This window comes from Artibeus jamaicensis, unplaced genomic scaffold, assembly GCF_021234435.1.
Source record: "Artibeus jamaicensis isolate MK-2021 breed Jamaican fruit bat unplaced genomic scaffold, CSHL_Jam_final contig_1998, whole genome shotgun sequence".
In the NCBI taxonomy this organism is placed as follows: Eukaryota; Metazoa; Chordata; class Mammalia; order Chiroptera; family Phyllostomidae; genus Artibeus; species Artibeus jamaicensis.
Genome location: NW_026521407.1, coordinates 37520 through 49944, shown reverse-complemented (window position 1 = coordinate 49944; position 12425 = coordinate 37520). Strand labels below are relative to the sequence as shown.

At 60.6% G+C, this 12425-nt stretch overlaps 2 protein-coding genes and 1 long non-coding RNA gene across 8 annotated transcripts in view; 2 read left to right on the top strand and 1 right to left on the bottom strand.

The window, feature by feature from the left end:
* Window positions 1-2795, top strand: part of RARA (retinoic acid receptor alpha) — a 43745-nt gene extending 40950 nt beyond the window's left edge. For all 5 annotated transcript variants that reach the window (XM_037129695.2, XM_037129694.2, XM_053656203.1 and 2 more), the window contains 2 exons: window positions 268-426; window positions 1262-2795. In XM_037129695.2, the coding sequence (XP_036985590.1) occupies window positions 268-426; window positions 1262-1479 (377 nt within the window). In that variant the 3' untranslated portion in view covers window positions 1480-2795. The remainder of the gene's footprint in view (window positions 1-267; window positions 427-1261) is intronic.
* A 4960-nt stretch (window positions 2796-7755) lies between these two features.
* Window positions 7756-9585, bottom strand: GJD3 (gap junction protein delta 3). 2 transcript variants are annotated; one of them, XM_053657060.1, is made up of 2 exons: window positions 9409-9585; window positions 7756-8652 (listed from the first exon to the last, which is right to left on the bottom strand). In XM_053657060.1, exon 2 carries the CDS (start codon window positions 8646-8648, stop codon window positions 7758-7760), a length of 891 nt encoding a protein of 296 aa, XP_053513035.1. In that variant the 5' UTR covers window positions 8649-8652; window positions 9409-9585; the 3' UTR covers window positions 7756-7757. The 2 variants fall into 2 exon arrangements, with proteins under 2 accessions (XP_053513035.1, XP_036985640.2); XM_037129745.2 differs by having other exon boundaries at window positions 9430-9585.
* Window positions 8647-12425, top strand: part of LOC119037530 (uncharacterized) — a 40982-nt gene continuing 37203 nt past the window's right edge. Inside the window, exon 1 of the long non-coding RNA XR_005080217.2 lies at window positions 8647-8748. This is a non-coding gene — a long non-coding RNA (uncharacterized LOC119037530). The remainder of the gene's footprint in view (window positions 8749-12425) is intronic.

Here is a 12425-nt window from a genome sequence, read left to right as displayed (position 1 = left end):
CCGCTGAGGTTGCCACTGCTTGTGTTCAGAGGTCCTGTCGCCATGAACTGGACCATCAGGGCTGGCTTTGGGCAGTCTGTATCCTCCGCACCTCTGCTTACATTGAAGGGCTTTTAGCAAAGCACACGGACCCCCTCCACTGCCCTGTGTGGGGAGGCCCAGCCTGTGGCCTGGGCAGGTGCGCCCCCTGGTGGCCAAGGCTGGGAGCGCAGCGGTGTTCCTCGCTTAACCAGGGCACCTGATCAGGGGGCACCTCTGCTTCCCCAGACCGGCAAGACCTGGAGCAACCAGACAGGGTGGACATGCTGCAGGAGCCGCTGCTGGAGGCGCTGAAGGTCTACGTGCGGAAACGGAGGCCCAGCCGCCCCCACATGTTCCCCAAGATGCTGATGAAGATCACGGACCTGCGAAGCATCAGTGCTAAGGGTGAGGCTCCCACACCCAGAGGGAGGCTGGCCCCAGGTCCTTGCCAGGGCTGGGTCCCAGCGGCTGGCCCAGGACCCGGGCCAGGCCCCCCACATCTGAGCCGGCATCCCATGTCTTTGCGCCCAGGACGATGCCCCACTCATCAGGACCCAAGCTGTCCCTATCCGTGTCTAGGCCAAGGTCCCCTGAGACCCCACCATGCCCAGGCGACCTGTCTGTGAGCGCGGCTTGTCCCCTGTGCATGGTGGTTATGGGCATAGTTCTGGAACCAGACGGTGTAAGTGTGTGTCCTCGAACAGGTCACCCACCAGCTCTGAGCAGTGAGTGTGGCGCTGGTGTTCACAGCAGCAGCAGCCGAAACACCCAGCGCGCAGGAAGGACCCAGTGTCAGATGAGGGGTGTGACCCCAGGCCCCCTGTGCACAACCACGTTCCCCGCTGCCCCTCGGACTTGGGGGAATAAGAGAGCTGCTCACAGCCCTGGCTGGGTAGCTCGGTCAGTCAGAGATCAGTCCAACACCCCAAGGTTGTAGGTTCAATCCTCAGGGCACATACGAATCGACCAATGACTGCCTAGATAAGTGGAACATCAAGGCGATCTCTCTCTCTCTCTCTCTCTCTCTCTCTCTCTCTCTCTCTCGTTCCCCCTGCAAAGTCAATTTAAGAGAAAGGGAGATACTGTGTCAAAGAGCCAAGTCCCAAGTTCGGTGTGTGGTGGATGCCGATTGCCCACCCACTGTACCCGCCCTCCTGGCCGGGCTCGCTGGCAGGGCTCGCAAGGCCAGGGGGTGGGGGTGCGTGCTGACCTGCTGACCTCTGCCCCTCCTCTCCTGCAGGGGCTGAGCGGGTGATCACTCTGAAGATGGAGATCCCGGGCTCCATGCCGCCTCTCATCCAGGAGATGCTGGAGAACTCAGAGGGCCTGGACACTCTGGGCGGACAGCCTGGGGGCGGCGGGCGGGAGGGGGGTGGCCTGGCTCCCCCGCCCCGCAGCTGTAGCCCCAGCCTCAGCCCCAGCTCAAACAGAAGCAGCCCGGCCACCCACTCCCCGTGACCGCCTGCACCCCATGGACATAGCCCTTGCCCCTCGCCCGGCTTTTCTCTGCCTTTCTACCAACCATGCGACCCCAGCCAGCCCTGCCCCCTACCTGTCCGCCTCAGGACAGGAGGGAGGAGGAGGCCACTCATTGGACAGAGGCCCGGTGCTACGGACTGTTACTCTGTGGCCTGGGTTGTCTTCAGGGGCAAGGTCATGAACTGAGTGAAGACCCCTGGTCTTGGGTCTCGGGATGGGGCCTGGGGGCCTTGTGTTCATCAAGACACCTCTCTGCCCGCCTCGCCGCATCTTCATCACCAGCAAATGCCAGGACCTGGCTCCCCCATCCTCAGAACTTGCAAGCCATTGCCTCCTGGTTGGGGAGCCCCCCTTGCCTCAGTTGGTGACCGAGGGGGTGGGCCAGGGGCGGGGGGTTCCCCCTGTACATACCTGCCATACCAACCCCCAGGTATTCTCGCTGGTTTTGTTTTTATTTTAATTTTTTTTTTGGTTTTGATTTTTTAAATAAGAATTTTCATTTTAAGCACATTTATACTGAAGGAATCTGTGCTGTGTATTGGGGGGAGCTGGGTCCAGAGCTGGGGGGTGGGCCCTGGGGGAGGGCAGTGGCTCAAAGGGGCCCCCACTCTCTCTCCGTGTCCCTGTGGCCCCAGACCCTCCTCCCTAGCCTTTTTCTCCTGTTTTCTCTTTAAAACTGTGAAATACTAACTTTCCGAAGCCTGAACTCCCCTCCTTTGTGCGGGGGAAGCAGCCAACCCCCTTCTCCCCCTGCCTAACCACTGGTTATGGACAACTCCGGGCAGCCCCCAGAGGGAGGGTGCCCGCCCCCAGAGGTGGGTTGGGGCCAAGCAAGGGGCCCTCAGCACACACTGGAGTGTCGCTCGGCCCTGTGTACCAGGCTGAGCTGCCCACTCTGCCTCAGGGCCCACACGGCTTAAGCCCTCCAGCCCCCACTTTGAAGGGCCAGGCCAAGGGGCCTGAGCTGTTCCTGCCCCCAGCCTCACAGCCACCAGCACCACCCACGGGGCCCCCAGACACACACAGGCCGACGGACAAGCTTGGCCCCAGCTCCTCCATTTCCCGGGCCTGCCCCCAACCCCCACCCTACACCCACGCCCCTCCTTGCCCCGCAGGACGGGCCTAAGGGGGTGGTCCCCTCCCCTGCACCCCTGGGCTGGGGGAGCCGGCTCTGCCCTGCCCCCCGTGCCCCAGGGTTGGGGTCTCACCCCCCAGAGCCCGCTGGTGCACCTGTTACTGTTGGACTTTCCACTGAGATCTACTGGATAAAAAATTAAAATTATATTTATTCTACACATGCCTCAGCTGTGCTGCCTCACCGCCTTCTCTCAGAGTCTGGGGCCGGGCAAGGGGCTGGGGCTGAGGGGCTGCGGTCTGGAGACCCTGTGGCGGGAGACAGGCCTGCTTTCTGGGAGCCTTTGGTTTGTGTCGGGAGCCCCACTCTGGAGGGGGCGAAGGAAGAGGGTGAGAAACTGACCCTGCCTTCAGAGAATCCCGGGTGGGAGGGAAGATACCAGCCCAGCCCCCCCAGGAGCGCCGGTGTGGGAGAGGAAGCTTGGGCCTCCCCTCCGAAGGTTCCTAGCCCCAGGTGGGAACCTGGAGGTGGGGGCCTGGGGGTCGTTTGATATCGGAGTTCTATTGTCGGGGTGAACACAGACTTGATCTTCATGACGGCGTGGTGGTTGGCATGGGGACCTGGATCCCGCGCTCATGGCGACCCTACAAGAACACGGGATTGGGGTAGCAGCTGAGGCCTGCCCACCATCCCTCTGCCCTCCTCTTCCCACCCCTAAGGTGGGCAGGAAGCCCAGGGCACGGCTTGCAGGGGAGTCTGGGTGCTCCTGGTTGAGAGGGTCGAGTGCGGCAGCCTTGAAGGGTCCTCAGAGACCAAAGGTGCGCACCCCTCACAGTACCCCTCAAGGTTCAGAGAGGGCAGTGCCCTTGTCCAGGGCCACACAGCAAGTAAGTGGCAGATGGGAAACCAGTACTTAGGGCTCCCCACTCTCAGCCAGGTTTCTTTCCTGGGTCACTGAAGCCCTGGGAGTAGCGTCAGATACAGCACGCAGTATTGGGGCGAGGTGGCAGTGGAAGCTGTGTTTGGGAAGAGTTAGCAGCGGCGCCGCGCAGGAAAGGGTGTCGTCGTCGGCGATCCGCCTGCCATTTCTACAATAGCCGCCAGGTGGCGCCAACTCCTCGCTTATCTCACCCTCTGGCTTTTGCTGGAGCAAGCGCTCGGACAGCGGCTCTCCTCTCAGTATTTTCTCACACTTTGTGAATTAGAAATAAAATGTAACACAGGTACCTATACAATATGCTATCGCACTGTACTGTAGAGGAGAAATGAAGGGTAAGTGCTATGAATTTCAATATGTAAATAGTTGGGCACAGCCACGCCGCGGATATGACCAAGTCCCGTGTTCCCTTATGCTTTTAATGAGTGCATCTGGATTTAGGGAGGTCAGAGGTCAGAAGCCATTGTGGGCCTGAAGCGCAAGGAAGTTGAAGAGTATGGTTGATGTTGAAATAAAAATTAACAGTGTCTAAAAAAAACATGCAAAACAAAAGATCCCCAATGAAACCCTTAATGGTTTACACGTGAAACAGGCTTTCACCATGAAAACGTGCAGCGGGACATTCTGAAGTCGTATATGACGATTCCTCAGTGTGAGAGCCTTGTGGGGGTCTTAGTCCCTGCTCGCCGGATGCCAGCAGGCCCCCCTCATGTGGGCAGCTGTCTGTACATTCACGAAGTGCCCCCTTGGGGCAGTACCTTGGTCGTTGGGACCCTCCAGGGCTTGAGATTGCCCACCATGGCTCACAGCTCTTGTCTGTAGAGAAGTTTTTGAACCGCAGCACATTCTGTGCCCAGGAATTCTTCCTGTGCTTTATAGGGCGTTTAGCAACATCCCTGGCCTTTGCCCGCTGGAAGCTAGTTGCACCTTCCACCCAGCTGTGACTAGCAAATGTATCTGCAGGCTTTGTCAGTGTCCCCCAGTGGAGACACACTGGGGTGCCATCTAATCATCCAGGGCTGACGTGTGCTTTGCACGGCGCCAGGCCCCACCCTCCATGGGGAGACTGACCCACAGATGGTGACTGGGATACGACTGGGGGAGGACAGTGATGGGGTCTTGCTTGGGCATATAGGATCTCAAGGAAGAGGGATTTAACCAGGCCTGGGAGAGGGCTAGGAAGGCTTCCTGGAAGAGGTGCCCCTCCCAGCTGAAGCTCTAAGGGGAAGAAGCAGCTAGGTGAGATGCAGAAGTAATAAATAGTTTCATGGGGTCAAACACTGTCTCCAGCTCTGTATTCTAACCATTGTCAGTTTTTGGTTGGAATGGTGGGGGAGGTGAGGCTGTACGGGTTGGGAAAGGTCAGATCAGGGCCAGGTGAGGAGCTGGACTGGATCCTGAGGTGATGGGAGTGAAGGACGGGACTGAACGGAGGTGTTCGGATTGGCGCTGCAGGAGGCAGGAGCTGAGGCAGTGGGAGTACTCTGGGCCACTGGTGACAAGGCTGACCCAGGGCAGCCTCGGAAGGGGTGCGGAAGGGCGGTCAAGGGGAGGAAATGCTTAGATGGTAAACGGGTGGACCAAATGATTGATGGGATGGGGAAGGCGAGCAGAGGATGGGCTGTGGCAGCAGCGGATGCAGGTGGCATGGGTGGGTGGAGGCACTAGCAACTGAGAGGAGAACTAAGAAAGTTGAGGTTTTTGAGCGTCTGCCTGCAAACCAAAGGGCCGCTGGCTCAATTCCCAGTTAGAGCACATGCCTGGGTTGCAGGCCAGGTCCCCAATAAGGGGCGTGTAAGAGGCAACCACACATTTAATGTTTCTCTCCCTCTCTCTCTCTCTCTCCCTTCCCCTCTCTAAAAGATTAAATAAATAAATAAAATCTTTAAAAAAAGAAACTTGTGGTTGCATTTGGGTTGTGAGTTACCCCCTCTTCCCTGTGCCTCACTCCACTCTAGACACACTGGCATCCTCACTGGCCTCAAACACCCCCAGCATATTCCTGAGCCTCAGGGCCTTTGCACTGGCCACTCCCTCCACCCGGAATGCTCTTCCTGTAGACCGCTTCGTGGCCAGCCCCTTGCTACATTCTGTTACATGTCGCTGATCAGGGATGTCACCCTCCCTCCCCTCCCCTTGGCCTGGTGGCATGTTCTATATTGATCATCTGGCTTCCCCACCAGAATGTAAGCTCCACGAAGGCAGGTTTCGTTCACCACCGTAGACCAGCATCTGGGTCTGCTCTGTTCCACACAGCAGCACCCCCGACATGTGGCAACTGAGTCTTGACCTGTGGCCGGTACAGTCTGAGCTGCACTCCATGTGTGAAATCCACACGGGCCCCCAAAGACAACGCAAAGAATCTAAAATACCTCCTTGATACTTTTTATATTGATGATGTGCCGGAATTTTTGGATGTACTGGCTTACAGAAAATTTATTGCTAAATTAATTTCACCTGTTTCCTTCTACTTTTTAACGTGACTAATGGAAAGCTTGACATCACACCTGTGGCTCCCGTCCTAGTTCTACGGAGCAGCTGACGTCGAGCATCGCCCGGCGTGTAGTGAGTGCCCGACGAACATCTGTTCAATGGGTACATCTGGAAAACGGCTGGCGTTCCGGTCTGAGTCTGGGTGGAGGGGCCTGGGCCGCAGGCACAGAACTGTTATCAGAGAGATAGTGACCTGTGCGGTGAGCGTGGGTAAGCGCTTGGGGGCCTCCGGGACGCCTTCAGTTCCTCGCCCAATACAAATTTGCTAAGGGCCTCCCGTGGGCCAGCGAGGAGGGCACGTGCTCTGCCTGGGAGTTGCAGGTGCCGGGAGGAGCCTGCTCCGAATTGGTGGGGGTCAGCTCTCCGGGAGGGCCTCTGTTTTCTTCTCGAGTGAGACCCACAGGCAGGTAGGCATTCGCTAGCTGGGGCTGGGGGAGGCTGGCTGCGGAGAGGGGACAGCTTCGGGCAGAGGCACAGCGTGTCTCAGCACTGGAAGCAAAGTTGGTCACTGTGCTTGCTAGGAAGAGAAACTCCGGGCTGGCCTGGAGGTCTGAGCAGCTCTGGGAAACCAGGCAACGGGCTGGGGCTGGAGGTCTGAGAAGCAGGGCCTGATGGCGTGGGGGGGGGGGGCGTGGGGGCGGCGCTGCTTCAGAAGCCTTGTTCAGGTGCTGGACCGACTCTGAGAACCGGGAAGCCCACAGGGCAGAAGTCGGGGGCTACTTGGAAGGCTCCCTCTGGCTGCTGTGCAAGCGGAAGTCCAGGCCAGGGAGCTGAGGAGGAGGCAGCATGACGGAGGACAGAGGGGGAGGGCCGGGGATGCAAGAGAAAGTCAGGGAGAGGGCGCCAAGGTGGCCAGCTCGGCAGGGTCTGAGGGAGGTGAGCCAGGTGGTGCCCCTGGTCGTCAGTCCTGGCTGGTCCGATGGAGAGCGGCTCCGCTGGGGCAGTAAAGGGGGAAGGCCACTGGGGGCAGAGCAGGGACAGGAAGGGGACAGGAGGCTGACACGGTTTGTAGTCCCCCAGGCGGGAAGAGGGTTGGGGGACTGCAGGGCCCGGAGCATGTTTGTGGGAAGTGTGGGACTTAACCATGCTCAGCACGGGATGGGGAAGCAGCAGCAGCAGCAGGTGAGGGGTGGGGCCAGAACGGGAAAGTCTTGCCCTCTGACCCGCTGCCCAGCCCCACGCTACCTCTGTGAGGAGGGAGGGCCTGGCCCTGGCCACCTCCGAGTGTGGGTGGCGCTCACAGGCCCTACAGACAGACCAGGGTGAGGGGCACCTGCCCTGCTCCCCTTCCCGTGTGGGTTCCGTCCGGGCAGAGACCTTCCTGGGATGGCCCCGCAGGTGGGGGGGGGCGCCCACACGGAGCTCACGTAGGGCACACGCGTGCCCACACAGGGTGTGTGTCCGGATGCTGGTGTCACAGCCGTTTCTGTCCTCAGGGAGGCACCCAGGCCGCCACCTGAACCTGCGCTTTCCCCTTGCTCTCGCCCGACCACTTCCTCTCGGCCTCCTGCCCTGCACCCCCGCCTCCTTCCTTCCCACCCGGGACACGGGACGCGGCATCCCCTACGGGCCTTGGTTCGTTCTGTGCCCCAATGACGCTGGGCGCACTAGGAGTGAACGAGGCCTCCCCGCGCGAGCCTTCTGCTCAGGCAGCGTCCTGGGAGCCAGTGCAGCAGGAGCCACCGCTGGCCGCCTTCTGTGGTGCGGGCTGCGGTGCGGGGTCTCTGACCTCACGCTATGCCCGAGGCAGCGCTAGATGGCCAGGTCCTGGCGGACCGTGGCCAGTGACACCTTGCTGCGACCACTGCCACCCTCGCTGTCGCCGGCCGGTGACCGGTGCGCGTAGGCGGGCGGGGCGTAAGGGTCGGGCCCGGGCCGCCTGGAGGGCAGGGCTGGCGGCGGGGGCGGTGGCGGAGGCGGGAGCAGCTTCTGGGCCTCCTCGTGCGCCCTGTTGCAGCGGTTGTCGCGCTCGGCCGCTGGGCGCCGGCGGCCCTTCCAGAGCAGGTGGCTCAGCTCGGCCACGCTGAGCAGCGCCGACAGCAGCCCCACGGCGAAGTAGAAGACCACGAAGACGGTCTTCTCGGTGGGCCGGCTCACGAAGCAGTCCACGGTATGCGGGCAGGGCGGGCCGCTGCAGGCGAAGTGCGGGGCCACGCGGAAGCCGTAGAGCAGCGTCTGGCCGGCCAGGAAGGCCAGCTCGGCCAGCAGGCGCAGCGCCACGCTGAGCAGGTAGCAGCGGCGCGCGCGCCGGGCGCGCAGGGCGCAGGGCGGGCACGGGCCCTCCGGGAGCCCCGGCGCGCACGGCGCCCCCTTCTCGGCGGCCGCGCCTCCCGGCTCCTTGCTGGCCTGGTGCATGGAGTAGATGACGAAGAGCACCGGCGGCGCCGAGAGCAGCAGGATGTGGAAGAGCCAGAAGCGGTAGTGGGAGACCGGGAAGGCGCGGTCGTAGCAGATCTGGCGACAGCCCGGCTGCAGAGTGTTGCACACGAACTCCTCCTGCTCGTCCTCGAACACCGCGCCGCCCACGGTGGCCAGCACCAGGATGCGGAAGATCAGCATGACCACCAGCCACAGGCGGCCGACCAGCGGCGACTGCAGCTGCACCGCGTCGAGCAGCGAGCCGAGGAAGGCCCACTCCCCCATGGCGCTGGGGAAGAAGGGTGTGGGTCAGAGGCCGCAGCCGGCGCCCCCGCCCGTCCATGCCCACTGGGGTGGGGTCCATTAGACCTCCTCTAACTTCAGGGTGAGTCGAGGGTCGGGGTGGCAGGTAGTTTGTGGGAAGAAAGGAGTTAGCAAGGGGGGCAGAGGCGGAGGCAGGAGGGGTTAGGTGCTTCTCCATGTGGGCGTCCGTCTCCCGGGGCCCGATGGGTGCCGGGGAGGAGCCGCACCCTGGTGCTTTAGCCTGACACCCGTGGGCGGCTTTGTTGGACCCTGTGCTCCTCCAGAGCCTGGATTCCTCAGAGGGGAGCTTGGAGGTCAGCCGGCCGCCCCTGACGGCCTTGGTAGGAGCGGGAACTGGCTGCACCCTACGTGCGTTTTCCACGGGGGAGCGCGGCTTCTCCAGACCCAGTGTGGTGCACCTGGGAGAGGCAGGCGCCCAGCCGACCCGGCAGGCTGCCACCTCTTTTCTTTCTCTGCCTTTTTTTACTGCAGTGAATTTCTCTCTGAGTTGTGGGGCCACATAAAAGTAGCCCCACTTCTGTACTCTGTCAGGACCCTTTGTCCTGGGTGTCCCCTGCCATCTGACCCCAGCGAGGCAGGAGTGCGGCCCAGTCCTCTCTCATCTCCTCCCGGGCGTCCCCGCGACTTCCAGTCTCCCATGTCTCCCGAGAGCCTCCCCCGCACACTCACACGGGCCCCACGGGCTCCTGGGGCCCCCAGACCCGCGGTCGGCCCCACTCACCCAGTGGCCGGCCCCACTCACCCAGTGGCCGGACCTGAGGTGTTAGACTTGAGCCAGGGATCTTGGGAGACGGCTGGGACCTGCTCCTCCTGGTCCCTCTTTCATTTTCCCTTTCAGATTTGGCTGGGATGGGTGACAGGACAGGATGGCCGAGAGGGGCTAGCTCTCCCCCCTCTCTTAAAGGGACAGGGTGACCCTGTTGGCAGGGCCTACCCTTGGGAACAGACACAGAGCCACGCCCCTTACTGGGCTCTGCCCACCCTCCCTTTTCCTCCCTCACCCACCCCCACCCTTATTCCAGGTGTGCCCCCATCTGGAAATGGGGGAGGGAGTTAACCAGAGCCTCACCCTTTATTGAGGGAGCCCAGTTTCCCCACGGACTCCTCCAGGCTGGAAGGCCTACATCCTCCTCGGTCAACGGACTATCTGTCCCCTCGGAAGGTGCCCCGCAGGGCTGGAGGGAGGTGGGTGCTGGTGTTGGGGGCACCGGTGTCCTAAGAGGCAGCAGACACCTAGTAGCTCTGCTTCTGGCTCTGCTGCTGACCTTGGACAAGTCACTGGGCTCTTCCGGGACAGTCTTGGCTTGTCACCTGAGGTCGCTGGGCCAGCCAATCCCCCCATTTCCTTTCAGTCCCCCGTCTTAATGAGAAGATCCCAACCGTGTTACGGAGAACAACAGAAAACACGTGTCCAGAAAACTCCACATAGAAAAAACATTTAGGTATCAAGAGTGCCTGGCTTTGGTAGTTAAATAAAAGCTTTTACTTCCTTCCTGCTTTCCGTAATTACCAGACTTACTATAAAGAGCATGTTATTTATAGTGTGGGAAATAGAGAAAAAGGCTTATTTCTCCCGCCAGGCTCTGAATTGGATCACCTCCCTATGGTTCTGGGTGGCAGGAGAAGCTGTCCCTTGGAATGACCCATGGTGACCTGAGCAGCCAGGGAGGGGACACTCTGCCTTTCTAGGAGCTGGCTCAACCCGCACGCCATCCCCTCCCTCACGGATGCGCCGGCTCTGGGCCAGGCCCTGTGTGGAGTGGGTCACACCAGTGAGAGGACTTGACCGCCTGGGTGGGCGGGCAGCCGGACCCCAAAGCCGCACTTGCCCACAGCCCGTAAAGAGCAGGTCCCAGCCGCACACCTGACCCTAAGGTTCATACTCAAGCCCGTCATGGAACTGTCCTCCGCCCAGCCTGGGACAGTCCCAGGGGGTGTCCCAGGGCCCGGCAGTGCCCGGGGTATCGGCCGGGCTGATGGGCATTGATACTGGAGGTGGGCCTTGTCCACCCCTTCCTGAGTGGGAAGGGTGCCAGGCCTCACTGGCTCAGTGACGTTTCCTCTCTGCTTCTGCCGTGGGGGCCTGTGTAGTTTTCCATGTTGACAGGGGCCCGGGCCTGGTTTCAGGGAGGGGTGGGAGAGGTGCCCTCCATCCACACTGGCTCGGGGGCCCAGCCCAGCCTGGAAAAACCCTGGGCCCCTCTCATCACCCTTGTGCAGGATTCCCTTGGGAGTGGGCCTGGGTGGGGAGACACAGCCCTGGATGAAGTCCAGTGGAAACCACATGTGGGGGCCCCACGTCCCCAAAACAGGAAGGGGGTGGGGGCCCTGCAGACCTCCCCAGCCCTGACCTCCTCCTGTATTTGGCAAAGCTGCTTTCCAACCCCTGACCTCCGTCCACAGCCATGGGGGCTCAGGGACACACCTCCTCTCCCCTGACTGTCCAGGAGTGGTCCCTGCCCTGTCCCCATGTTCCCTGCTGGGCCAGGCCACTGCTCAGCCTGGAAAAACCCCATCAGACCTGTCTGCCTGCGAGGAGAGGAAAGTGGCAGGGGGGTGGGCTAGGGTGGGGCAGGAGGCGGGGAGCCCTCGGCCACCCTGCAGTGTCCCTGGCCCCTGATGCCACAGGGCCAGACACAGGAGACGCTGCAATCTCGGGGGCCCATCCTCCTTCCCAGATAGCGGCCGTCCAGCCTGGGAGGAGGTGTCGCTGATGCTAAGCAGGGCTGGAGGCACGAGGCTCCATTCCTGGCCACACTTGAGGTCCAGGGCTGGGCTGGGAGGCCCGTCCTGCCCTGGTGCACGGTCAGGCTCTGTCCCGGACACTTCGCCCTACCCCATCTGGCTGGCACGGAGCCACTTCCCGAGTCTGTCATACACGGACAGACACATATGCAAGCATGTAATTGTTTGTACCCAGTAAGTGACATCATTGGGACACAACTGTTTTTCTTCTTTCCTGAGTCCCTCTAACGTGTTTAAATCTTTAGAGAAATGATGCCTTTTAGTGCGGCATTCACTGGCCACCCGAACTGGAATTTAACCCCTTACTTCCTATCCCTTTTCTCAGCACTGTTCGCTACATAACATACTTTTCCTTATTTATCCCGTGTGGCATCCATCTGTCCTATTAGCATGTAAGTTCCATGACGGCAGGGGTTTGGGGTGCTTTATTCACCATCCTGTCTCCAGCACCTAGAATGGTTCCTGGCATGTAGTAGATGCTCAATAAATACTGGTCAGGTGGATGGATGAATGAATGAAGTGGGGTGGGTGCAGATCTTCTTTGCCTCAGGAGGATGAGAATGCCAGTGGGTCGCATGCCTCAGTTGCTTATTCTGGTGTCCTCTAGAGCTTGTGATCCCCGAAGTGATTCTCCTGTCCCCAGCTCAGCCTGCATATGAAAGGTGAGGGCGAGACTGGCGGTGGGCATGGTTGATTCCTCTTGGTGGCTTCTAGTCCTCTACGCCCCGCCCCTCCAGCCTGGCTGCACAGTTCCTAACCCTTCAAAGGCTTCCCCAAGCCTGCAAACCCTCCAGACCTGACCCTTCTGCTCACTGGTTGCCCTTGCGCCTCTCACTTTGCCCTTGGCCCTCAGCCTTACCTGGGAATGGTTTGGCAGTTGGGGCTTCCTTTGTTCTTTGGCTCTATTTAAGACTAGGTTTAGCTGTAACAGCAAACACACTAAACAAAGAAGCAAGGATGTGTCTTGTTTGTGAAATCCCAGGAAGCTACTAA